We start from the raw sequence: 27,828 nt of genomic DNA, 5'->3' as shown, positions 1-27,828 counted from the left end.
GGCGGCGTGACGCGCCCATTCAACGCAGTCCTCAGCAGTCCGGAGGGTCGTTCCCCGGCGGATCTTCCACCGAGGAGCATACAACTCGTTGGAATCACGAACTGCAATAAAACAAAAAACAGTTAAGAGAAAGAAATGATGAAAGGGATATAGGCCAAAATAACCCTACGCACCTGTAGGGTCGACAACAGGCCGATAGCCGCCAAACCCATCACCTGAACCTAAGGGATATCCATCCAAAAGGTCAAGGAGACGGGAAGGAGGCAAGGATTGGCTAGACGCCACAACCCCAAACGTACCTGAAGGACTGGCCGTAGTCGCAGGCGCCGGAGGAGACACGGTGGAGGCTGCCGCGGCGGAAACCAACGGAGGTGAACTCACCGGAGGTGAACTCACAACCGTGGCCGCGGCTGCGGAAGAACCCACAAGAGAAATCACCGCCGGCTCAGTGACGGATTCGGTGAAAATGGCACTGACAGCCGGCGGGGATAAGGTTACAGCTGGAACAGTTGGCTCAACGGGATGAGCAACTGAACCAACTGAAGCAGGCGCAGTCACCTGGGTCATCGCCTCAGGTAGGTTGACCAAACCTACCTTCATGGGTCCAGAACTGCTACCTCCCGCTCCACCCTGGAATGTGGTAGCATCCACGCCTGCACAAAAAAGATATAAGTATAATGGTGGAAAGCTATGCAGTAAAAGTAAAGGAAGATTATACTTACGGGTTTTCTTGAGCCTAAAGGTGCGAACAGGCGGGGACGAACCCGATGGAGCCGGCCTCTTCATACCGGTCACCGTCGTCGTCCTGGGCTGCTCGGAGGTGACAGTCGTCTCAGCCTCCGGAGCAGTGGTCTCAACACCACCTGGGTTCCCCGCCGCCTCCTCGCTCTCGGTCTCTGAGTTTGACCGGTTCCCCTGATCGGCGGAGGTAACCTTAGTCTTGCCCTTTCCGCCAGCAGCCTTCTTGTTCCGCGTGAAGAAAGGACCGTCTGCGGATTCCTCATCAGAAGATGACAAAATTAGAGGAATTCCAGCAGAGGTTTCAGCATTGAGAGGTCGAGGGTTGAATAACTCCTTACCTGGCCGCGTGGCGCTCAGAATCGGGTGGCCTGGCGGGTACACCTCCACAAACCGATCCCTCGTTTGCTCCAGGATGGGCAACTCGTCCTCATCAAGAGCACGAGTACCCATCCGAGCGGGACCATCAGCCTCCCGCGGATGCAGGAGCGACTGCAAGTCGTTCCCCTCTGAAATAAAAAAAGAAACAGTTAGAAGAAAAACCTATATCAACAAAGAAGACAGAGCATACCGTAAGGGACAGAGTTCAAACCGTATTCGAGGACGATGGGAATTTGTGACGCCTCTTTCCACACCCGGCTCATCCCGAGCATCACCATCCCAGACTCCGCAAAGCGGTACACCGGAGTCTGGATCCGGGAGATCTTGGCGAACCATTCCGCCTCCTGGTGGTTGAGGGCGTGAAGGGCGGGGAGTGCTCTCCCATTCTTAAACGTCATCGCAAGGGGGATGACGCGAGCGGAGATATAAAAAAACTCCCGCTTCCACGACCGAAGACTGCGCTCGGTAGCGCAGATCTTCAAACCCTTGATCCGATTGACCAAGGTGTACCACCCCTGGATGCACCTCCAGGAGTAGAAGGTCATCAACCGATCAATGTGGGGCTCCACGCCCACAATGAGGCACACCCACTCAAAGTGGCGGATCTTGGCGATCGCCATCGGGTGTACCTCGGTCAGATGCACACCGTGCCTCTCCAAGACACGGTATACAAACTTCGTCAATGGGAACCTCAGATTCCCATAGACGAAGAAAGCAGCGTACACCCCTATCTTGCCCTTGGGGGCATCGTACACCGTCTGATGAGGCTCCGGAAACTCAGGCTCGAAAGGCTCGAGCATGAACTTCCGGACGATGTACTGGTAGAGGTCAGTAGGAAGAGCGCACTGGCACTCGCCAGCAGTGCTCTTGTCGTCCTTTTCGGACGTCGACGTCGGGTTCTCGACGAACAACTCAGACTCCTCGGCAGTGGCCTCAAAATCACGGGTAGAAGACATGTTTTGAATGTACAAAACAACGATTTCAGAAGAATGCTCGACGGCATAGTGAGTATTCGCCGGAAATCGTTTAGAAGATGAAGAGAAAGTGTGGACTAAGGTGCACCCTCTCACCCTTTATATACTCATCGCAATTATGCGATGAATTTAATGCGGAAGAGAGAGAAATCGCAGGTGCAATGAAACTATGACATGTGGCAAGAGCAAGCTGGCAACAGCTGTTGAAAGGACGCGTGCCATTAATTTCGCGGCCACGCGCCCGAAAAATCGCGCCCACGCGCCTGAAAAAGCGCCTGGAATGACCATATACTGTCACGTCGCCATAACTTCCTGCACGTCCTGACACTGTCAGAAGAAACCGTCGGACGACGTTTCAACAGTTTGGACTGTTCTTATCCTTCCACTAACTCTTCGAATTTTAAAAAGATTCAAAAATAAGCGGGAAAATACCCCTTACCTAGGCAACCAAGTAACTATAAGACAGGTGCGAGTACAGTGTCAAGGCAAAACCCTTCACGTACTTAGCACCCGCAGGGAATTGAAGCCAGGAATACCTTGGAAGTAAAGTAACTATAAGACGAGTGCGGGTACAGTGTCAAGGCGAAACCCTTCACATACCTAGCACTCCGCAGGGAATTGAAACCAAGAAGGATCTTCTGGGCCATGCTTGCGGAAACGGGAATAACACGCATAGTGGGAACGTCGAGAACTAGATTGTTTGAAGCTCCAAGATGGAATTGGTTGTTTTAACATAATTGATCACTTTGTTCAAAACTACCAAAACCTCATGGAGAATCTACACAAGTGGAACTCAACGCTCCTGACTTGCGAGGAGGTTACACACCTACCCGCATCATACCCAAAGATCAAGCAGAAAAGTCGGGAATTTCTGCGTGACATTAGGGAAACTGCGGGAAGAATCCCCACGGACAACCTTAAAACCAAATACTTTTCAAAACCCCTTGATTAAGTCCAAAGCTCACCTCACTTAACAATTCATGAGAAGAACATTGGACTGGGGGGACTTGAAGAGGTAGGTCCCAGCAGAGCCCAGTTGGACCCGCAAGACTCACCTTGAAGAGGGACGTTTGCGCAAGGACCAACTAGTTCCGCAGGACCCACCATGCTCAGAGATGAAGACCTTACGCGCAGTGCGCCAGCTGTTCCCGCAGGGAAAGCCTCCCAATGGTGAAGTATCCCGCCTGTCCCCGCAGCTGCGGATACAAGCCATCAGGGAAGGCTACCCGCACTAATAGCAAGGCTACACGCACAAGGCACTCAATAATTCAGTGTCACCTGAAGGAATGAGCAAGGCGGGAATACTCCCGCCCAAATGAGCCAGTCTGTATGCTTCTGGAAGATCTTTTGTACTATACCTGCCAAGGTATGGACAAAATAGACAAGATCTGACCAAAGCAGTCCATGAACCAATCACAGGGTGACAGCTCACCGACAAACAGTACGAGGAGCATGCTCTAGTACTGTTTGTCACTATTAGCCGCTGCCTACTCACCAACCCTTGTCGCGGCACGCACATAGCCTGCAGTTGGTGGAAAGGGAACAGTACACAGCCGGCCTTGTCACTATCAGCCGCTGCCTACCCACCAACCAGCATGGCACGTGCGTAGCCCATAATTGGTAGAACAGGAATATTATACAGCTGGCTGTACCTGCTTGGAAACCTACCTTCGGCTATAAATACTCCAACACCTTGGAACGGTATCATCATCTGGTATTTTACCTTCACTAGCTATTTCTCTCAATATACACTTATATTCAGAGCAATCTAGTCTGATTCTCACGCCGGTGGGTGGTCACAAGGAGGAACCCCCCCTTCTCAGTGACGAGCTCACGGTGTCGGTTTTGCAGGTCATCTGAAGAACATCCTTCTTTGCCGGACCTAACCCTCGTGGGAAACATTACTTAACCCCCAGATTATCCGTAATCTGCCCGGGGTACATTAGTGTTTCTTCAACTATTTAAAGTATAGCTTAACGTTTGACTAATGTTAAATTTAGAATGATTTTAGTAATAGGTCGTCTCATCTTCTTTTCTTTTATTTTCTTTTCTTTGCTTTTCATATTTAATTTTACTAAAGGTTTGAATATTTCAAAGAAATCTTTTTGTCGGTTTAATTTTATTTTGAAAGTTATTATGTAACAGTTGATTTATCGGCATTGAATATTTCAAAGAAATCTTTTTGTCATTTTCATTTTATTTTGAAAGTTCTTTTGTAACAATTGATTCATCGAAAGTCATCCCACATAAGATGGGGTTACATGGTTTTGATATTTATTTTATAGTTCATCATAATAAGTTAAAAGTATATGACTTTGCAGTTGAAATCAGAATAGATGAGTTTATTTATTTATTTATCTATTTTTTGGAAAAGGTTGAAGATGAGTTTTTTCATCAAGTAAAAATTTGTTTTTCAAACTTTGAGCTCAGATGATTATATATATCTGTAATCAAATAATTATTATTCACTAGTTTGTGTTTTATATGTGCGAACTTTACAACGACTCAAATCGTGTCAGAAACAAAGCTAAAGGAAATGAGATAGCGAGTCTCAAAAATGTACGTTTAAAACTGTTAAAACGGAAATAAAATAAGATGTGAATGGAACTCTGAAAAGTGAAACATGATGCACAAGGCTCCCGCATGCATGTGGTATTTGGGTGTCAACCTAACTTGGGCCTTATGTATACGCATATTTTGTTAAGAGGTGGTTTTCAAAACTTAAAACTCATGTCTTCCAACTTCCAAGTCACATGAAGGCAGCCTTATTGTTACTTCTAGGGTCACCCTTCAATATAATGTAATATAAGTGGGGTTGGTGGTCAAGTGGTAGAGACAAAGTCTTTTAAACATGCATGTGTTTGTGGTGTGGGCGATGGACACAAGATGACACTTTGATGATGCGACTTGCAAGCCACTTTTATATTTTTGAATGTACATCTTCGGAGGAGCTTCTATTCAGAAGCGGTCAATACTCAATAAGCTTTAGTTAGAAACCGGGATTAGAGTCCTCTAAGGTAGCTAGGTTAAATCCAGAGGCTTCTTATTTGCGGTATTGAAGTGTTACTCTATAGACACCCATTATGTGAAGGTACCTTAATAAGATGATGTATTAGAAACCACTCTTATTAGAAGAGTGGTCATAAATCACTTTAGCTTTATTTAAAAGTTTTCCAAATTTCAGATCAAAAGCCACCTACATGATTCTAATAGGATGTTTAGAGATAGTCGCACCTCTCTAAATTGAGTAAGGTCAAGTTATCAAGACATCTGTTCAAATCTATTTATAACTTGTTATTAAACCAAATAAATTTCTATTAGAGATAGGCCGCTTCCGATGTTCTTAAAGATCCGCTCAAAAACCATGAAAATTATGAAATCTGGTCACCCTTTTTTCTTTCATTCGATTGATTAAAACTATTCAAAACGTGAAAAGGATCAACACAAGGGAGATAAAGTAGAGCCAACATGGCTTGAAACTAAATGATAAAATAATGAAACTCAATCCGCACGCATAACGTATATACATGTACTCCAAATATTATTTAATATGTACCAACATATATCTATATCTATACTATATATAAAGCATGAGTAAGGGACCTCTTAATTTTTAAAAGGTACAAAACTTGTTGCTTTTATTACAACCTTTAATGCATAATATTAAGATATTTTAGGGGTAATTTTGTATTTTATCAATTTTGTCTTTTAGCAAAAACAAATTTTAATGTATTGAAAATAATTACAACTTTGGTCCTTTAACTATAATCACATTTTATTATAAAATAGTTACATATATACTCTCTATTTAAAACCAACTACCCCAACGACGTTTAAATGTTTATAACTTTTTCACACGATAATTTTTTTTAAAACATTATACAATAAAAACGACTATTTTATTCTCTTTATTTTGAGTATGGTATTGCTATATTTTTTTTCATTTTATAAACTTAACGTGTTACATAATTATCATTAAAGACCAGCAAGCGAATCGGGGGTTTCGGCCGTTCGGGTCATGGGTCTAAAAGGTTAAGGTTGGAAATGGTTGATACAAAAAAGGTTAATTTGGTTTGGGTTGAAAGGGGTCAAGTCAAAACGAATTTTGGGTTAAAGAGTGTCAAGCGGAACGGGTTGCGGGGTCAAGACGAGTTCAATGTAGCTTTACATGCGCACTAACGCCTGATTGCACGTATAGTCGTTGTGTAAAGTGCTTATTAACGTCGGTTAAGATTCCAATACTGCAGTACGAGCATACTATCGTCGGGTTACGCACGTACTATTGTGAAATCACGCACATACATAAACGGTAATACCAGTTACACATCCGATGTCATGTTTGTGTGCATACTCTGCGGCATTGCGCGAGCACACGGCTAGTTTATCATAACACTCTAGCTTAGGGGGGAAAAAGATAATAATAATGCCTAGGTTCAAATCTGTTGACGTGAATGTATTAAAGGTGGTTCGATTATAATCCACAAAAGAATGCATGAAAACAAAAATAAAAGGTTTGAGGTGAACGTGGATCGAACACGCAACCTTCAAATCTTCAGTCTGATGCTCTCCCAACTGAGCTATCCCCGCACGTGTTAGGCATTAACATTCGTCATATATAATCCGGAAAGGATTGCGCTGTTATTTCCTAACCTTGTTTTGACCTGTAATTCTTAAGTTGACTTTTGAGACTTTCAGTTGCATACATGATACACATTTGCATGTTGGGTGAAAATGTTGTGTTACATTTCATCCTGAAAAGTTAAGAACAAATATGTTTTGGCATCCATATTATTTTGGGTGTAACCGATCATCAAAATTTGTTGATTTAACCAAAATTTGCACCCTATTATATTTCATAGAAACATCCAAACGATTTACAATGAAGTGGCAGGTAAGCGGGCAACAAGCTGCGCCGCAACCCCCTTTTGGATAGCAAACCCAATCCGACTAAAAACAAAGTTTTGATTCTTATAGGTTGATACGTTACTATACACAACTTTCTGAACCCTATTCAAAAGGTCCACGGCATCCGGAGCTAAGAAACCAAAAATGTCAAAGGCGAAGGGGATAAACACGTGTTGATTCTCCAAACAAGCTCTCTCGTGTTTAGCAACCTTGCCCGATGCCGCCTTCAATGCTGTCTGGCCTGCTACAAATCCAGTGTCCCTAATCCCAACAAGAGGGGACACTCCTGTGAGGTCGACACAAAAGTGTTTTCCCCTACCCACCCAAAAACAAGTATATCGACCGGTCGTAATGTAGATCTTCCTTCTTGAGGATCCGTAAGAAAATTTACGGGGGCTTCCTTTTTAGCCGAAATTCCGGCTCGTTTAAGAACATCGCATAGAACATCCCTCACCAAATCATGCCTGTACTTAAACCCATGCAACTCTTTGCAGTGAACCGCATGCTCGCCAAAAGAATCCAAACAAACCTTACGGAAAACCGGGCACGACTCATCTACCGGAAACAAAGGGATCATTAACTGATACTTCAGGATGGCCTGGTACTCCAAAGCCGACATATGTTGGCCCAATCCTTCAATAGGGAGAACACTTAAGAAAAGAAAGATTTTAGAAAGCCGACATATGTTGGCCCAATCCTTGATTTTAGGAAAATGAAAGATTTCTCATCAAACTCAATTGTTATACTTCATGTATCGATAAGGGGGCCGACAACACATCTCATTTCACCGCCTACTAAACGAACATAAAGAAAAGATAGTACGAGGAGAGTTTGTTGATCACCAAACGGGTAATATTTGTATGAATTACGAGTACAAATAAAACGGTTAAAAAAGAACATATAAAAATCAAAATAAGTAGACAAGATATCTAACATAGAGTAAACTTATTAACTCGAATAACTAATCATTCACACTTTATAAATCAAACAAAAAACAACATCAAGTACTGGCAACTTCGCCAGACGTTACAACAACTCAACAATAAAGAATAAAAGAGAACCGACGTGAAGACACCAAATGAGAAACCGTGAGCTACTCACCCTCATTCAAAAGACGCACAACACCACATCAAAAGCGGAAACCTAAGGTCAATTAAAGATCAAAACTTGTAATATTTCTTTTCTTCCAAGATTCAGTGTGCTGCACTATACTAAAAGAGGGTTGGTTATCTACCAAAATAACAGTTCCTCCTAAAGTTACCTTCTTGTATGCAAATCTTGATTGAAAACCCCTATGCAGCAATCCCTAATATTATCACCAAAAACATTACTTTGTAAGAAAATCAAGAAAACATTCTTGAAAGTAATATTTAACATACCTCTATTAGTTTGTCTATTTGCAATGCTATAGTTTCCAACATCTTCTGAACCGTCAAGCCCGTAACCAAATGAGCCTGGACCAGGCGCGTCAAGATCATTAGGCGAAGACTGCCAAGTCGGGTCACCATAATTTGAACCCCCACGGTACAAATTACCATAAACCCCTTCATGACCTACACTAGGCCCGTTTCTTCCAAGTGTGAGCCCATAGTTGTTTTCTGGGCCCCCAATCGGCCCAATACCTCCGCCATTATACCCCGTAGAGGTCACTCCACCTTGAGTAGATATAGGAGTCGAACCCCAATTCGGCCCGTTTCCAAATACTCCAAACCCACCACTTCCCGAACCCATATACGCACCCGACCCGTTTGGGATCGTGAGCCCACCATTCCCCCACACGTTTCGGTTCGATGACCCGATAAACGACTCGTTTCTGACATTACTTTGATTATATCCGATCGGGGTAACGTACCTATTCGAATTCCCACCAAAATACGGGCCCACAACTCGGCCGTACCGGATATTATTAGACGCGGCTCCAAACGCACCCGGGCTTAAAGCGGGTTCAAGATTCATTCCCATCCCATAACCAGACGACCCGAACGGAGAGAAACCGGATCGCCCTCCACCAATCGGGCTGAACCGACTATCAGCCCGACCGCCATATCCTCCAATTGGGCCCATATTGAAACCTTGAGGGTAAGTACTAGTGATGAATGTGTTGGGCCGGGTTAGCCCATAGTTAAAGCCAACCAACGGGCTTCGGATTGGTCCGGGTGATAACTCTTTTGGGACGGCCCGTTTGACCTCAACCATTTTACCATTCAGTTCATGAAACGTCTTGATTAATACCCGGTCAACCGCGGCTTCTGAATCAAATGTGATGAACCCAAAACCTCTTGGCCTTTGAGTGTTGTGATCATACATCACAACTACGTCGGTTATACCACCGAATTGATCAAAATATTTCTTGAAATCACTCTCGGTGACTGTAGATGCTAAACCACCGACAAATATCTTCTTAGTGCGTCCCCCAGGCCCCGGTGATCCGTTAATGTTGTTATTGGTTCGGTTTAGCCCGTGGTGGTCTTCCCTTGGAACAGCTTTCTTTGCTTCCACCTGAAAGTTTTGTTAATATTATATTCTATAGTGGGGATGTTTGGCAACACGCTTTTAGAGCCTAAAACAGTGTTTGGATCGCACGCACTTTTAGCGCCTAAGAGGGTGTTTGGCATTGTTCTTTGAAACCAATTATGTTATATGAAGTAATAAGAATCGGATAATCAGCTAACAAAACGGGCTACACGGTACAAACTTGAAAACACAACAATAACAATAACAATAACAATAACAATAACAATAACAACAATAATAACAATAATAATAATAATAATAATAATCCGATACTCTCTTTGATATCGCAATGCCAACCCAAGAGGGTACTTGGATACACGCTTTTAGTGCCTAAGATGGTGTTTGGCACCATGTTATGAAAACGCTAATGTAGTATGGATTAATCAGAATCACATAATCAACTGTAATAAAACGGGCTACAAAGTATAAACAACTTGAAAACACTATAACAATAGGATAATCACTTTCATAACACAATGCCAACCTAAGAAAGTGTTTGGATACACGCTTTTAGTGCCTAAACGAGCCACAAACTATAAACAACTCGAAAACAAAAAAAAACTTCACTTTCAAAACACAACGCCAGTCGCCAAACACTAACTAAAAGATTAAACGCATATCCAAACACGCAAAATGTAAATTAGGAATAAAAAATGATAACTTTGAATAAACTTACTGTTCTACCATCAATCATATGCTTCTCCAATACAACTCTCTCTGCAACAGCCGAATCAGCAAACACCACAAACCCGAACCCACGAGCCCGGCCCGTGATCCGATCTCTCATAATAACAGCTTCAATGACTTCACCATAACTACCAAAATACTCCTTCAATCTCCCCTCATCAGTATCCCAAGAAATCCCACCAATAAACAGTTTACCAAATTCCGGTTCCATCTTTTCCACAATCCCATGTTGAATTGCCATCAAATTCGATTAATTTCCCAATTCAGCTACACCAATTCAATATCAAATTCATCAAAAACACACACAAATCCTGATTCAATAAATCGAAATGCGGATCGAATTCGAGTATTTGTTTACCTTATCCTGACAAAACCGAGTACTAAAGAGTGATCGGATTACTTAATATTATTATTATTATTATTATTATTATTATTATTATTATTATCCGATTACTAAAATCAAGATAACCGGATCCATCAATCAAACATCAATCCCAAGTAGATTTCAGATTCCTAAAAAACCCACAATTGAAACAGATCACAGAAACAAATTGATTAAAAGAAAACAAGAAATTGGGTGTCTTTAAGCATATCTCACCATTGATATTAAACAAGCTTGATTTAATTTAAAGAAAGAGATCTAATAATAATAATAATAATAATAATGAATTAAGAACAGAGGAGGTGGATGTGGGTGGTTGTTTGTTCTTCACCAAAGGTAAGGTATTGTTGGTATTGTATTATAATATAATAATTGAATTAAATTATAAAAATGAAAACTTTACATTTTCTTGGTTATTCCTCCACTCTGGTGTGTATGTATGTATATAAATTATTATTATTATGAAAAGAAATGGAATTTGTAGAAAGAGGAGAGAGGTGTGTACAAATATAATCAATCAATCCTCTGGTGTAAGAACATTTGGAGGAGCCTATACAGATTTTAAATCTTGGATTTGAATAATTAATTTAATTAATTAATTTAACCAAATTTAGTTTTATGTTATTTTATGGGATTTTTTTATTATTTTAAATTAGTCATCCCGATTTAGAAATTTAACCGTGAGTACATCATGTTCATAAATTAATAACAACAGCTTATTAAAGAATATGTCAAGTTGAATACTTGATAAAAAGCTATATGTGTGATTTGTTAGTTCTTACATATAACGCAATAATTTTATCTGTAAGAGATATTATATTCTTTCTCATGCTTTTGATATAATTTCAAGGATTAGGATAACTTATCCCCTATCAAGGGTGCATTTGCTAGGATCTAAAAATTTTAACGTTACTCTAGACATGTTTAAAGCATGAAAGTTTATGTCGTATCCTAATCATTATGGTAAGTTGTAAACATGGGAACATCATTATTCGTAGTCTTATTTTTTAGTATGCTTGTTTTTATCCCAACAAAAATGCCTATTTGCTTATCTTATTTTTACGGTAAGGTACATTATTTGTTTATCTTGGTATCGATGTGTTCTTTCCTTTAAGCATTATCCTTTATCTGTAATGATACGAACCTTACATAAACTAATGCTTCAATACCAACTAGGGTTAACCTTAATTATTGTTTATATCTTATTATTAAAAACAATAATAAAAAATAGCAGCATGAATCATAACGGGTGCCTGCACAATACAATATAGATACAAACGGTTTAACAAGTTGAATATTTGATTAGAAGCTATATGTGTGATTTGTTAGTTCTTACGTATAAACCAACAATTTTCTCTTTAAGACATGTTATATCCTTTCTCGGGTTTTTAATACGATTTCAAGGGTTAGGATAAGTTATCCCCTATTAAGTGTGTGTTTTTTAGGGTCTCAAGAATTTTAGAATTTGCTATAGACGTGTTTATAAACTGGAAGTTTTATCGTATGTCCGAATCGTTACGGTAATGTGTAAACATGGGAATATCATAATTCATACGGTCTTTTTTTTACTATACTTGTTTTCATCCCAACCAAAAAATGCCTAAGATTCATTTTTTTTTTCATCTTTGCTATTGGTGTTCTTTCCTTTAAGCATTATCCTTAATCTATAGTAATATGGAGTTCACGTAAATTAATGCTTTAATACCAACTACAAATAACCTTAATTATTATTTTTATATCTTATTATTATTATTATTATTATTTAAAATAGCAGCATGAATCATAATGGTTGTTTACCCATTACAATATATATAACAAACGGTTTCCTAGCTAAACAAGTTTTGAGTCCGCTTGTATTTTAAATATGATTTCTAGGTCGTTGATGTGGATATAGTTTGGCTAAGCTACTCTATGATGTTGGCTTGGACTTGGTAGAAGTTGTTTGCAATCAAGGCTAGAGGCTCACATGATTAGGCCCACATTTCCACCGCGTTAAATGGTCTTAATACATTTTAATAATCATCTTATAATTTTGATCATTTCAAATTCTCAATAAAAAGTAGTGTTTATATCAAAACGAAACAAAAGGCAAAAAGAACAAACGATACCAAGCCACAAGAAAATAACATCTACAAAATATGATGTTACAAATATAGCATATCACATCAAGTGCTTGAATGTCTGACTATGCCAAGCCTATGAATAGAGCTCGCCCAAATTCACCATATGAAGTGCAAGAAGGCGCACCTAGGAGTGTCGTGATTTTGAATATCATCCAGTAAAGCCAGGTGTATGCTAATGTGGTAGCAAGTTGCAAGTCAAGCATGGATATGCCCATAATGGACAATTAAGGGGTAAGTCGCTCGATGTAATGCTAATGCAAAGCATATATGCACGCTACTACCTAAGAATGGAGCGAATGACAAGATGCATAGTGAAGTGGAAGCACGATATTGCCCACGAAGGAGACCAAAGTCATCCTTGAAAGGGACAACGGTGCGAAAAACATCGACTCAGGCCAAAGGTAGTCGCGATATTGAAGGATGTACGAGGCATGGTCGTCGAGTATATGATGACCATCACATCTTCACAACATACGCCAAAACAAGTACCTAGACGAACCGTGGATAATCGATACAAGGACTGCTACGAAACACGATGGAGAACATCGTGTGTTTAGGTGGGGAGAATGTCACAATTCGCCTAAAAGGCGCATGCCACAATTCTCTAATACTGGAAGTATCCTTACGAATTTAGAGATATCAAGGGCTGGCTAGTAGAATCCAAAACATGCTACAACAACATCTTGGTCCAAGGTCGGCAATTCATAAAGGCCTAGAACAACGTTGAAAACCTTTGGAAACAATAGGAAGGGCTTCACAATTTATAAAACACCAAGGGTTGGTTTGAAATATTTTAGATCAACCTTGAAAGTCAACATTCGTAAAAGTCTATAGATAACTCATGTAAAATACTAGGACCTCTATAGACTTTAATTGTTTTGTGTGGAGACTTCTTTTGGATCGGGTGGCTACAAAAGAAGCACTTTTGGTTAGGGGTATAAATGTGGGAGATAATAAATGTGTTATGTGTGAAGTGGCGCCAGAATCAGCCTTGCACTTGATGGTGCGGTGCAAGGTGGCGAGATGGATATGGGCTATAATTATTGAATGGGTTAAGTTACCGGGGTTTAATTTTTCCGAGTCTGTGCGAGAGATAATAGATTATCCAGCAAAGTTCAAGATGAATAAAATGGAGTGTGAGTTGATTCACGCAATTGTTTTGGTTACGTGTTGGGAAATTTGGTTAACAAGAAACGATATGTTATTCAATATAAAGACGTTTTCGATGGTGAAGGTCATAATTGACATTAAGGTTATGCCATTCCTTTGGGTGTGTAATCGGAACAAGAGATTGGGTATTGGCTGGGAGAAGTGGTGTAGTTTTCAATTTCGTTAGTTTTCTAGAAGTTTTTGTATGGCCTAGGTTGGTCCTTTTTCCTAGTTTCTTTCAGGTACTTGCGTCTTGTAAGTGTTCCTTTCTTGGTTTTTTATAAAATTTGGCCTTTCAAAAAAAAAAAAGAAAAAAAGATGTGAAGCTTTTAGATCATCCTTAAAAGTTAGGCCATGGGGGATGGTCGTTTGTAGCAAACCACCTTCAATTTACCTACGTTGTAATAATTCTCAAAACCGCCGCCCAAAGATTACTTGAAATCACTAGATATTTGGGTAAAAGGCTCAAGTTAAAGTACAATTTAAGATCGAGTAACAAGAGAGTTGAATAATTTACTCCGTTCATGGCATCATGCTTGCTGGGGATGAGCTTATGAATGTTGGAAGTCCCTTTAACCATGAAGCCAAATCATTCGAGGGTGAGATGTTGTGTGCATAGTAATTATGTAAAAGGCCGAGCATGAAATGGTGGTGGAAGTATGTCACGAGCCACTTATTCTACGTATGGGTACTGTATTTAGAAATATGTTAAATGCATGTTCATGTTTGTACGTTGTTATCATATTGCTACCACTTATGGACCACTCTAGTCTTCATGAGTCATGGCCCGATTAAGAGCATCACAATCACATGAGGGAGCCGTGACAAATTGACTATACGATATATAACCATGGTGTGGTATATTTTAAATAACCTTAATCTACAACCGTGGGTACATTTTCCGATCACCTATCCATCCATATTAATCCTCAGTTTAATTGTTCCATTAATCAGTTATCGTCATCTTTACTATGCCAATTGTACGTTTAATGCTTATTCACTGCAGGTATATATAATATATCCCGGATTAAATACACAAGTCAGTGATTACTCACTCACTCTATCGTCTTAATTTCATTCTTACACATGTTTACTCTATCTGATTGTTCAGTTTGTTTCATGATTTCAATATCCCGCTCAATTTGTTCGTTTGATCTTGTAATCTGCCTCTGCCTGATTTTTTTAGTTGTCTTGCTCTTCATCTTATGAGTTAACTGCACATTGTGAATGTGAAAACTAATAATATTAGTTGACTGCAGCATAAAACTAATATAGTCAACCAGTCAACACAATCTACTAGTCCTGGAACTCGCTGGTGGGGTGACAACTAGCGATTAATCATCACAATTGTTCGATTTGGAAATTTTTAGTTGTAATTTTCAGACGAGAAATCTGCATTTTGTCTCCCTGGAAAATAACGTCGCAAGATGGAATAGCCCCTGAAAACTAATTTGCGAATTTTGTGCACTTGTGTTTACTGGGCGGGTTTATTTGGCTCCCTGCAGTGTTTATTATGATCACATGACTCCCTGCAGTGGGTTAAATGACCATTATACCTTTCATCTTCATCTTCATCTTCATCTTCATCATTAACATTCAAGAACACCAAGAAGATAAACCCAGAAAATCAAGAACCATCAAGAACAAAAACCCAAAAAATCAAGAACCCTAACACAAACACAAACCCAAAAAATCAAGAACATCATCTCCATCAAAGAACCCTAACCCATAAATCTTATACAAACACATAAATTAACATCATCATTCAAACACAAACTCGTATCTTCATCATTCATCATCATCTTCTTCACCCGCAACCCATCACCGCCGCCATCACCACCATTTTCTCCGGAAAATCGGATTCCGGTCACCGGCTGCCGGAAAATCGGATTTCGGCCCTTTTCACATCTTCAACCTCCATCATCACATCACTACTCACCAAACACCATGCGCTACCATTCTTGCTCACCAAAGTGGCATCACCATAATACTAGATCTATGTTTTTTTTGTTCAAATTCTTGTATAAAACCTATGGTTTGGTAGTGGGAAGTTTTCTTGTGGACGACGACGGCGACGGGGGAGGGATGAGAGAGTTGAGAAGATGATGATGATAGTTGAGATGATGATGATGATGATGAGCCGCCAGTATTATTATTATTACTATTATTGTTATTATTATTATTATTATTATAAGATATTATTATTATTTGTCTAATTACTAAAGTACCCTCAACCAGGGGCACAATACACTCAAAAAAACACTGCATGGAGCCAAATAAACCCGCCCAGTAAACACATGTGCACAAAATTCGCAAATTAGTTTTCAGGGGCTATTCCATCTCGCGGCGTTATTTTCCAGGGAGACAAAATGCAGATTTCTCTTTTCAGATTTATGCATATATACTCATTTTTGTTTGTAATTTTCAGTTATACACACACACACACATTTTTAAATTTGATTTACAAAGGTTGGCCGGGATTTACATAGTTTGGCCGTAAATGGTCCGGCGATTTGGTCTAGACCCGATTTGGCCAATTAGCTAAGAATTAGTCAATCACTGGCTAGTCCCAGTTTTTCCAACACTAAGTATAGCTTTCTCCTGTTAGATCATTAGTTGAATAAAAAGGCGTGCTTCCATATAGTTCTAGGTCAAAATTATGGGCCGTAGCAGGTTTATATATATGTAAATTCAATTTAATGGTTGAAGAATTTATGAAAGGTTTAGTTCTAATTAGGTTTATATATAAAACGGATGAGGAGATTTGCTACTTTTGATTGTACATTTGGGATCAAAACATCATGATAGTGATGCTTTTCTTTTTCTAATAAAGGTATGAGCTTGGAAGGCAGCCTGCAAATGTAGACAGTAAGAAGGGTGAGAGTTAGAGAAAGTAATATAAAAATAATGGGCCTTGCGCGCTACTATAAAAAGAGGTATTTGCTACGGCCAAATATGTAGCAAATCTAGCAAACAGAGTTTGCTACAGGATTTGCCACGAACTTGGTCCGTAGGTACAAGTCTCGTAGCTAACTTATTTGCTACGAGTTTTTGCTACGGAATCAAAATTTTGCTCTGATTTTAGTTACCAAAAGAGACGTCGTTATTTTAGTTACATTAGCTATAGATTTTGCTACAAATTTGTTGGCTAAGAATTATTAGCTACAAATTTTTGCTACATTTTTATAGCTACAAACTTTTAGCTACAAAATTTGCCACGATATATATACCGCGCGCTTGGATACCGGTAACTACTCATGGGGCAGTGAGGTTGTGACTCGAAAGACCTGTATTTTAGACGTGGTACTTTATCGTTTACAATGGGTCAAACAACGAGCTTTTCAGGACCCAAACATTAGCAAAGAGTGCAATTTTCCAAGTGATGCTGCACCCTTTAAGCAATGGCATCTTCAACACTGTGATAAAAATAGGAAGGCAAAGGTGCTACTGAGTAACCATTTCATGAGGAAGCTTGAAAAACGCCAAGAGGAGCGGAAACTTGATCCGCATGTGGAAGAGCAGTTTTCGAGTGGTTGGCTTTTGGCTGCCATCTCATCGCACCCGGGCCAGTGTGGTCGTGATGACGGGTATGGAAATTTAATATGTTTTAAATATGTTGTGCTTGTACATGCTTTTATTTAAATGCTTGGTTGTATTGTTTTGTGGTAGGTATATATTGGAGGGTAAAGAACTTGAGTTTTACATGAAGAAACTTCAGAAGAAGAAAGGCAAGAGTGCTGTTTAAACAATATCAGGTTATTAAGTTTTTCTAGATTATGTTGGTTTTAATTAGATATGGTTTTCATATTAGAGGAAAAGAAAAGGAAAAAAAATGTATTAACAGGTCTAGCCCAATAATATGAACTGGGCCGGATTGACTTTTATCTTGAGGATCATCCACTTTACTTTCATTTCAAATTACTTCACTTGAAAAATTATTCAACTTTAACTGTTCACAGGTTAAGTCACCATTTAATAAGCATCGAAAAAGTTTCTTTACACATGTCAATTGTCACTCAACATGAATTATCTATTTTAGAATTAACTTCTAAATATTAAATCTAATGTATTTATAAAGGATGTAAATCTTTCAAACAATTAAGTTGCGGACCCGTAACTTGTTTTTGTTTCAGTTGAGATCCATTGGTCTCAAACATACAAGTGAAGTTCACAACACTTTGGGTACACATGCATCTAGACTTGTTTCTAGTTTGAAAGAGATTCATTGGTCTCAAGTGTAACCCTTTTGGTGAGGCTTGTGATCTCAAAATGAACGTTCATGCCTTCATTCCTTTTTGATATTCACATCATTATTCAATAGACATTTTTGTAAGGTTGAATACATCAAATATAGTGATTATACCAAGAGATGTCTCAACTCAATTCATAAATTCATTGAAACACATGTATGTATAGCTTCAATAATAATCAAACTCCCAAATTCTTTAAAAAACTTCACTTTTAAAATAAACAAAATCAAATAAGAGTTATGCAATACTAAGACCAAACGTACTGGGACGCTTTAAAGGGGAAAAAAACCCCATAGCGCCCGGAATCCCCCCTTCCCCGGGCGCTTTGGAGGCCAAATGTGTGTTGAGCATTTTGTGGGAAGTGCCAATGTGGTTTTTACTTTGGTCAACCACCCTTGCAGCCAATAATAAAAAAGGTATGGGGCGCTTCCACCCCCACCACTAAGATTAGCCCGCTAATACCCTACCTTTCATTTTTCCCTTTTAATGAACTAGGGTTTTATTAACTCTTGAAATATGCTAAATTGTAACTTTTCAATGGTGACTTATGTTTCTAATTATGTTAAAAACCGTTCACCGAGTGAGGCCTACCTTTTCATAGATAAAGACGTCACTAAAAGATCATCATATTCATCATACTCAAAAAATCATGGGTATCATTGCGCATGACTCTTCAACACGAGTGAGGCCTACACTTCTTCCATCAAAGTGGATTTTAATTCTACTGGATTCTAGCTCTTCCAATACGTGACCCATAACCAAACTACAAATTTTCCCAACAACATCCAAATGATCAACATGTTTTATTTTCTTTTAAAAGAAACAAATAAATAAATAAAAATAAAAATAAAAAATTAACCTGCCTGCAATCAAAACTCAAATCTCAACCTGGCATTAAAGACTACAATTGGCGATCATCAATGTAACTGATGAAGGAAGATAGATGAGTACACACTAATTGACTGTTAAAGACCTAATGGACCATCATAGTGGGTCCTAAGGAGTCAAAGTCATAACGGTTCTCCAACTTAATGGGTTAATGCATCCAACCCCATTTGACATGAGTGCCTTAATTGTCCACAAGTTATCCCAATTTACCATCATTTACCCTAATCGCCTATATTAGTTATTAGTCCCATAAGACAAATTAACTCGGTTCGAAGTTATTAGTTATTTTTTTTATTAAATGACCCAACGATTCTTTCAAATGAGCTACTGACTAAATTCACCATATTGAGATATACTCGCTTTCGATCCGGACAAAACCCTCACCTAATGCCAACGCTCGTGAACACTCTCCCGAAGGCATGCCAGTGCGGTGAGATAAGACTCGTTCGGTTCAAGGATCCAACTAGTAAAAGTCATCCACTCGCATAGTCTCTATCATCACTCAGTACCGCTAAAACTAAATGATGGGGGTTTTTTTGGGAGGGGGGGGGGGGGGGGTCAAACTTGGGTCACATGAAAAAAGTCTCCCCCTTATCACTCCATCACTAACTCATTAGCTAGTTATCATTTATTAAACGTATTTGGTTATCGGCTTGAATCTATTTTTTTAACTTTCGACTTTTTATTCGAAAAGACACTCTTAGCAATGCAAGATAATATACCAGAGGGAATACCCGATAACACCAAAAATACAATTATAAAAGTATGTTATTCCGACTTTATTTTTAACATCTGACTTGTTATTCAAAAAGACATTCTAGAACCGAAGTATTATAAAAAATATTAAAGTATGTCAGTGGCGGATCTATGCATTAATTTATGGGGTAACACTAAAAAAAATGTTTTACTGTATTTCATACAATGATAACGAAACAAAAATAAAAGCACAAGAGTAAATACACTTAAACACATGGGGTGCAAATTTCTCATAATCGGTTTTTGAAAGCTTGAAATCGAGCCTTAACATCATATTCTTTTACTTTATCAAAAGTTTCTCTTTCGACAACAGAAATTTAAGCAACGGTTGGAATACTCATCATCCATTTCATTTTAGGAAAGAAAAATCTTCAACGGTTGGAGTTGTAACCGCTATGCTAGCTTCAATATTCGATAAACCAAAGGAAGAGTGATGTGTTTTCCGGCTTCCACCGTTACACGAGCGATGTCACACATTACACCCAATTTTGAAACTTTATCATCTTCCTTTAAAGTGTGATAAAAGGTTGTAAGATCATCACCCGAAATACATCATCCTTCTTCATTACTAAAATCGTTCAAATACATCTCATAAAATGTCACTATCTTAGATATATCAAACTTAGAAAATGAATGACAAAGATTTAAACAAGACTTATTTTCTAACAAACTAGTTGAGACATCACTAAATCTATTTCTATGTTCTTGAATTTGCATATCCAAAACCATATTAAAAACTTCAACCTCAAAATGATGTCGAGTGGTGGTGTCTGGTGCAACGTTGTTTTGATGTCCGGCTAGTTTCCAATTTCCAAACAACGAGTATAATATTTAAAAATGGTTAATGGGCTTTAATTGGGTTGGGCTTGAAACTTTGGTTGTGTTTTAATTAGGTAAAACTTTTAAATTGGTTGAACTTTAAATAAACAGGGACAACATTATATTTTTTATGGGTATCGAAACACGAAATTTACCCATTTTTTTTTATTTTTTTTATTTGCATTATCAACGAAAAATTTAGGGTAACGGAAGCTACCCCTAATAAAGAGCTAGGTCCGTCTCTGAAGTATGTCATTCCCACTTAAGGTGATCGCAATTTTCAATCTCCAATCTCCATATTCTTTTACCTAACGACATCCATTGTTGTAAGGGTGAAACATGATAAAAAAACAAAAGAGTAAAGTGTTATTTTCGTTCTTATGGTTTGGCAAATAATGCGAATTTAGTCTAAAAAATATGGACCCTCCACGTTTCCCAGTTCTTGCCAATTACATCCAAATCACTAACTCCGTTAAATTTAATCGTTAAGTCAGGGGTTGACATGTATTTTCACTCTTTCTTTATTATAATATTTATTTTAGTGATCTACGTTTTTTGTCCTTGCAGTTTGTCCAAATCTGCGGTTTTAGTCCATTAGTTACAAGTTTGCAATTTTCGTACTTGTAGTTTCATTTCACTTGCAGTTAAACCCGAATTTATTAACCTCGTTAATATCGTTAACCTATTTGCGTGCCTCTCATGTGACGAACAGTTTTGTCGTTTATATCCATAAATAAACTTCAGTCCTAGTTCGCAAACCCCTCACGTGAGGGGCTGAGGTGTATTTGAGGAAAAAGGGAAAAAAAACAAGGAACAAAATTGCCCCTCACGTGAAGGACACACTGATGGGTTTAACGACCATACTTAACGATATTAGGGAATTCGGGCTTAATTACCAGTGAAATGAAACCATACGGAAGAAAATTGCAAATTTGAAACTACTGGACTAAAACTGCAGATTTGGACAAACTACATGGACAAAAACCACAGTTCACTAAAACAAGTATTATAATAAAGAAAGAGTGAAAAGACATGTCTACAGCTGACTTCACGATTAAATTTAACGGGATTAGTGATTTAGATGTGATTGACAAGAACTAGGAAACATTGAGCGTCCAAATGCAAAAAATAAACTTTTTGAACTAAATTCGTATTATTTACCAAAACACAAGGACAAAAATGACACTTTACTCAAAACAAAAGGAAAAAGCACGGCACGTAAGACACATAGGCAATGGAGCCATGGAGGTTCACATTTGACACTAAAACATTTGATAATGGGTTAAGATGGAGTAAATGATTGGTTATATCTTAACTACTAACTAATAAAAATAATACAAACCACCATCACTCTCACGCCCGCTAGCGGCCCCACGCGTCGCCTCGGCGCCCTCCAAGTGTCCGGTGTTTGCCGTGTTACGTGCAGCCTATGTGGCAAGGCACCACGACCAACTTCGGTCTAAAATTAATGATCTTTGGCTTCGTGTTGTCTCTATTAATTTTTGGTTTCATGATAAGCAGTTCCCACATCTCGCCTCGTAGTTTTAACTTTTTAAATTAATGATCATTGGTTTCGTGTTGTCTCTATTCTATGTTCCTTGGTAATGTAGTTGTTTGGTAGCCTCCTAGTGATTGCATTAAGTGGCTAGGCGTGTTTAAAGTCGGATATCCTAACTTCAGATATCAGGATCTTTCGAATAGTGAATTTCACTATCCGAGTCCGAAATTTCGAATATACGAAGTTCGAATATCCGATCGGATAGTAAATCGGATATCCGAAAATCTAAAGAAAATAATGATTAATAAAAACTTAAAGAACTACTTTTAAAATTATTTCGGCTATCCGAATATCCAAAAAATTATCCAAAATATTCGAAAATTATCAGAAATATCCAAATTTATAAATAATATTTATTATTTAATAATTAATAAAATATATCGGATATTGGAACTATCTGAAAATTTTCAAAATCACTATCAGAATATGAAAATTCGGATATCCAAGATGGATATCCAAAATTTCGGATATCCGAATTTTCAGATAATTCGGATTCGGTTTTTTTCAGATATTTCGAATAAGGATTCAAATTTTTTTAACATATATGAGGCCATTTATAAATTGGTCAAAGGTAGATTGTGTTTAGTTCACTTATAAACACATATTAATGTTGTTTGATAACCTCTTAATGATATCATTAAGAGGTCAGATACCTTTGAATCAGTCAACATTAAGTGTATTAGATTCGCCAGAATGACACTTGAATCAGTCAGCAACCTCTTACCCATTAAGTTTTAAAATGATGTTGAATGGAAATGTTACCTGTTTGTCCATTCGCATTTGTTCATAACCCACACCACCTCTTCGACCCACCACCATCTCCTCCTCCACCAATCACCAACACATAGGTGTACTCAACACTTATTCAAACTCACTGGCTCAGAGTCTCTTCATTCGTGATTCTTACGACTCTACACAACCGGTGCAGAGAAGTTGTCAAATAACTCCTTAATTCATAACACCTCTTAATGGATAAGTTTTGAAAACATGTTGACACATTCAAATCGAGACTATCTCTTAATCAATTATATTACTTAATGATTCAGCACAAGATTGACCACACTCCATGTTTGACTCTATAATTTACAAGTAAACACTTAGAAATGCTCCCCCTTCCACTTCCATAGTTGACAATCCATAGTTGACAAGGAAAATGATTATTCCTTCGTCTCACTTTCCACTAGTCAAACTTCCCTTTTAATAGCTTTGAGTTTTTACATGGATTAACTCTTGGTTCTGTAATGTAGCTCAAGAAAGAACAAAATGTAGCTCAATTCAACATATTTTAACGTTAAAGCTTGTACTAGTCAAATAATATACGGATTTTCGTTGTGCAACAAGTTTGATATGCAATATTAATTTGAGTTGTTTATGTATCATCCCATGTCGGCTACTTGATCCTTTATTAATTTTGTTCATAACTTTTCCTTTCTAATATCTTTTTAAAACTAATTGTTTTCTTTTTATGTAGTCATAATAAAATCTAACTATCTATATAATTGCCTACTATGAAATCTTAGGTGTCGCTCTCAGGTTGTTCCTCTCATTCTCTAAAGCCACCAGATTGCTTGATTTCTAAATGGAAGCTTCTCATGCATTTGACCCGAATTTGTGGGTATGGGTCTAACCAAACCCATATAGTCTTTAAATGGGTTATAACATCTCATTTATTTTTGAAACTCTTTCATAATCAAACATTAATTTTCACAGATCATGGGTCTCACCAAACCCGTATAACCCTTAAACGGGTTATAACATCTCATTTATTTCTAAATGACACCTTAATCATCAAAGAATAATTTCCATGAGTTATGGGTCTTACCAAACCCAATAGTCTCAAATGGGTTATAAGATCTCGTTTATTGATAAACATTTTCTTAATGAAGCCCTAATTTTATTTATCTTTTTTTACATATTCTCCATTACTGGTCTATCATCTCCATCGCCGGTTAACTTCCGATACTATCCACCATCGTTAACTACATCAACATCTCCTTTTTCATTAGAAAAATATTTGTGTTCATGTTTATTCATATAAAAAATCAACATGTTCGTGTTCGTTTAAGTTTGTTCGTTAAAAATCTAAAAACCCTACATATCTCAATTGAAAAAACCCAAACGCTAACAAGTATAATAACAAACTAATATATATGTATTAAATTAAAACAAACTACGTTAAAAAATAAAATAAATCATCATAAAATAGCAAAACGATTAAAAACGAAAACTTAAATAAACCCCCGTAACACAGGAGGATCAAACTGGTACTATATATATTAGTTTGCAACAGTACCTTTTAAATATGATGTCAAGAAATCTAAGCAAACGAGAATAAATAGCAGAGTACAAAGGTAGATTAGAGGAGGGATATGTTATTCATACACCCTTTATAGGATGTACAAAGAGATAATATGTGTGTTAAGAGGGTGTGTGAATAACCATTTAAGTAGTGTACTTTTAACTTTTTAATAACCATTTAAGTACTGTACTTTTAACTTTTTAAAGATCTTTTAGGCCCCAGAAACTGCAGTTCAATAGTACTATCTTCTCCATCCAATATTCCACCGGAGTAAATCTAAAACTAAAACCAAACCAAACATCCATAGATATTAAAACCTTAAAACAACATTAACCCGTGTCATCAACATGCATAACAACTACCTACATACATATTATTAATCACTAACCAAACATCGAACTAGTTCTAGCCTTTTTACTAAACCCAACTCCAAGGTTCAACTCAAGGTCCACATTAGGGTTTTTGTTATTATCATCATCATTATTATTATTATTACTACTAATATTAATATTATTATTCATCTTCATCAAAGATGGATTACTAAACAGTTGACCCACTGACGTCACAACATGACACTTACTTCCACCACCGTTACCACCATACTTCTTAACGGCTTCCGTCGGCGCCTGCAGCGGAAACACCGACGGAATCTCAAAGTTGGTTTTAGCTTTGGAACCTCTCAGCCGCCTAGCGGCGGCGTCGTACGCACGCGCCGCTTCCTCCGCCGTGTCAAACGTTCCTAGCCAGTGCCTGCACCGCCCGATCCGGTCACGTATCTCCGCCGACCACCGTCCCCACGGCCGCTTCCTCACACCTCTGTAACTCTTCTCAACCGTTGACTTTGACTTTGATTTTTCTTCTTGTTCTGGTTCTTCTGATTCGACGTCGTTTTGGTCAACGGTGGTTATGGGTTTTCCGAAGAGGACATGTTCTCCGACGACGGCGGCGATGCCGTCAAGTTCAGGTGCATGGTGGTATTGATCTGAACATGAAGAGGGTTGATAGTATTGATGAGGAAGGTGGTGATTAGGGTCAAAGTAGATATTCATTGAGGATAATAATATTGCTATTGCAGGGAACAGTGAGATGAAGTGAAGTTGTACTGGTGCTATATGGTATCTTAAAGAGATGGTTATATAGGTGGTTTGCATGGGGGACTGACAAATGTACACACACATCAGATCAGAGACTCATTTTACATGTGGTATTATTAATCAATGTATGCACTTTTGATAAGTTTTAATTTGGGTTTTGGAAAATGTGTGATGCTATCATTACATGTTTGTGTTTTCTTTTGGTTGTTTTGAAAATTGTGGTTTTATCATCTTACTGTTTGATGAAGCTTGTTCTCTTTTATTAATAGTAGTTTACTGGTGACAAAAGAATTTGTGAATTACGAGATTTCTTATTAAAATATTTGTAACAATACGAGTTAATGTATCAATGAAAAGTCGTATGGGTATACAACATATGATATTAAGTGCTATAATATTATTTTAGTATAGTTGAATTTAGTTAAAATTCAAGTGATATTACAAATATAAATAAGTGTAGAAAACGTAACACGAATCTAACATAAAAATTAAATTATCAGGTTTAATTGCGTTATTATTTCTAACGCCGTCAATAAACCGCCCATGTTTATGACACATTTAATTAAACATGTTGACATGATGCTAACTATATTTAGAGTCCAAGTTTGCCATCTTATTCATATATATGCTTCAAAGTTTGTAATTTTTTAAAGATCATGATTTTCTTAAAACTATATAAACGTTTAAAAATTATTTAAAGCTTTATAAAAGGTTATAAATGTTTTGAATATATACAAACCTTTTTTCCAACTTTACAAAATTTGCAACCTGTATAAAAATAACAAACATAATTTAATTTTAATTAGAAAATAAAATTACAAATTAAAAAAAGCCACACACTATCCTTTACACGATTCGTCTCTCCACACAAACACGTGCTTTAAGAATGGCCATGAACGGACCCGCTTGATATAATGCATATAGCTAGTTCGTGCGTGCATATGCTTCAGCTTTAACGTTCATATGGCTCGATGCGGATTCACAAATATAAGCATCTATGTTTTATCTCCAAACTATTTAAAATATTTTAATAAAAAATCGAGGTCTCGCTTTTACGTTTCTATGCCTAGCATGATTATCATATAAAAGAAACAAAACAAATTGCATATTAGACTATGAATATAGATCAACTAGTTTTATACCCGTCCGGTGGACGGATACTTTAATATCATAATGACAAAACTATCTTTCTTTGCATTCTAAACCAAAATATCTTTCTTTGCATTCTATACCAAAATAGTATATGCTTAAGATAAAAAGCAAAAGTTAAAGAGTAAACAAATGACCAATTCACTAAAAAACACAAAGCAATGTAAGTCATTTATGTAATCGAATTGGTAACTACATTCCGTGATAAGTTATATGCACTTATGTTCTTTAACATTCGATCTTGATTCCGATTTTATGAGCAAACACATGAAAAATATAACAGTCAAAGGAACATGAGAACTTAACAATTCTTGTGTTGATACTCAACCACCCAATAAGACTTATTAGATAAGCATATATTAACAAACATAAAATAGTTATTTCAACATAAATAACACATAAAACCTGTAAGCATACATACCAGGAGGAAAAATAAAAGGAATAGCGAATTTAATTAACCACCTTAACGAAACATCGCAATTCGTTTAATTTCAAAATTTTGATTATGTTTGTAACTTTGTAATAATACAATTTTCAAACCATATTGATACACAAGATGAAGTTCAAGGATATGCAAACGAACTAATGCAGTGCTAACCAGTCATCCTGCAATCCCGGGAACTTCAGTACCATGAAGACAAGATATTACCTGCTCACAAAGATGTTGCTATTTGATAGGAGAATAATTTTGAAGGAAATTAAAATGTAACTTGTGGCGTCTTTATGTACCTTTAGACCACCATATTGGATTTGCAGCTGCAAGCACAGAGGTTCTAAATTTGAGAGCAGTTATCATTCCTTCTTTATCAATTAATAGTGTTTATTGCTCCGTAGCTACATGTATGGCAACCCTGATTACAAATTTTTACAAGTTATATCTAAAATTTAATGAAAACAAAAAATAAAAACCACAATGCTCAGGGCCAAGATCTGCATCTCATTATACCAATGTTTCCAACATCATTTTAAATGCCAACTTACCCAACCTTTGATACAGAACTAAAAACACCTATATGCATAAACTATGGATCAAAATGAGCCCTTTTTATTACTTGCTACATAGAGTTTATTCATACAGGTTTAAAATTGAAGATACATAAGCAATAGAAGGGTCTTTTCTAGTGAAAAAGGATATGATCTCTTCATTCTAACCATCTGTTCG

At 37.6% G+C, this 27,828-nt stretch overlaps 2 protein-coding genes and 1 non-coding gene across 4 annotated transcripts; all 3 read right to left on the bottom strand.

The window, feature by feature from the left end:
• Window positions 1-6,607: 6,607 nt before the first annotated feature.
• TRNAF-GAA (transfer RNA phenylalanine (anticodon GAA)) lies at window positions 6,608-6,680 on the bottom strand. The gene has a single exon. It is a non-coding gene; the product is annotated as a tRNA-Phe (tRNA).
• Window positions 6,681-8,096: 1,416 nt separating this feature from the next.
• LOC143610519 (heterogeneous nuclear ribonucleoprotein 1-like) lies at window positions 8,097-11,003 on the bottom strand. Of its 2 annotated transcripts, XM_077084979.1 has the most exons (5): window positions 10,798-11,003; window positions 10,558-10,712; window positions 10,189-10,466; window positions 8,378-9,497; window positions 8,097-8,304 (listed from the first exon to the last, which is right to left on the bottom strand). In XM_077084979.1, the coding sequence occupies exons 3-5, from the start codon at window positions 10,438-10,440 to the stop codon at window positions 8,291-8,293; spliced, it is 1,386 nt and encodes a 461-aa protein (XP_076941094.1). In that variant the 5' UTR covers window positions 10,441-10,466; window positions 10,558-10,712; window positions 10,798-11,003; the 3' UTR covers window positions 8,097-8,290. The 2 variants fall into 2 exon arrangements, with proteins under 2 accessions (XP_076941094.1, XP_076941093.1); XM_077084978.1 differs by having other exon boundaries at window positions 10,558-11,003.
• A 13,803-nt stretch (window positions 11,004-24,806) lies between these two features.
• On the bottom strand, window positions 24,807-25,841 carry LOC143610531 (ethylene-responsive transcription factor ERF084-like). The gene has a single exon (XM_077084990.1). It carries the CDS (start codon window positions 25,599-25,601, stop codon window positions 24,807-24,809), a length of 795 nt encoding a protein of 264 aa, XP_076941105.1. The 5' UTR covers window positions 25,602-25,841.
• Window positions 25,842-27,828: the final 1,987 nt, after the last annotated feature.

Source organism: Bidens hawaiensis, unplaced genomic scaffold, assembly GCF_021521415.1.
Source record: "Bidens hawaiensis isolate Kalapana, Puna unplaced genomic scaffold, B.hawaiensis_p1.1 tig00026621_1, whole genome shotgun sequence".
Classification (NCBI taxonomy): Eukaryota; Viridiplantae; Streptophyta; class Magnoliopsida; order Asterales; family Asteraceae; genus Bidens; species Bidens hawaiensis.
Note: the sequence above shows the minus strand (reverse complement) of the source record. Positions and strands in the feature narration are given on the sequence as shown.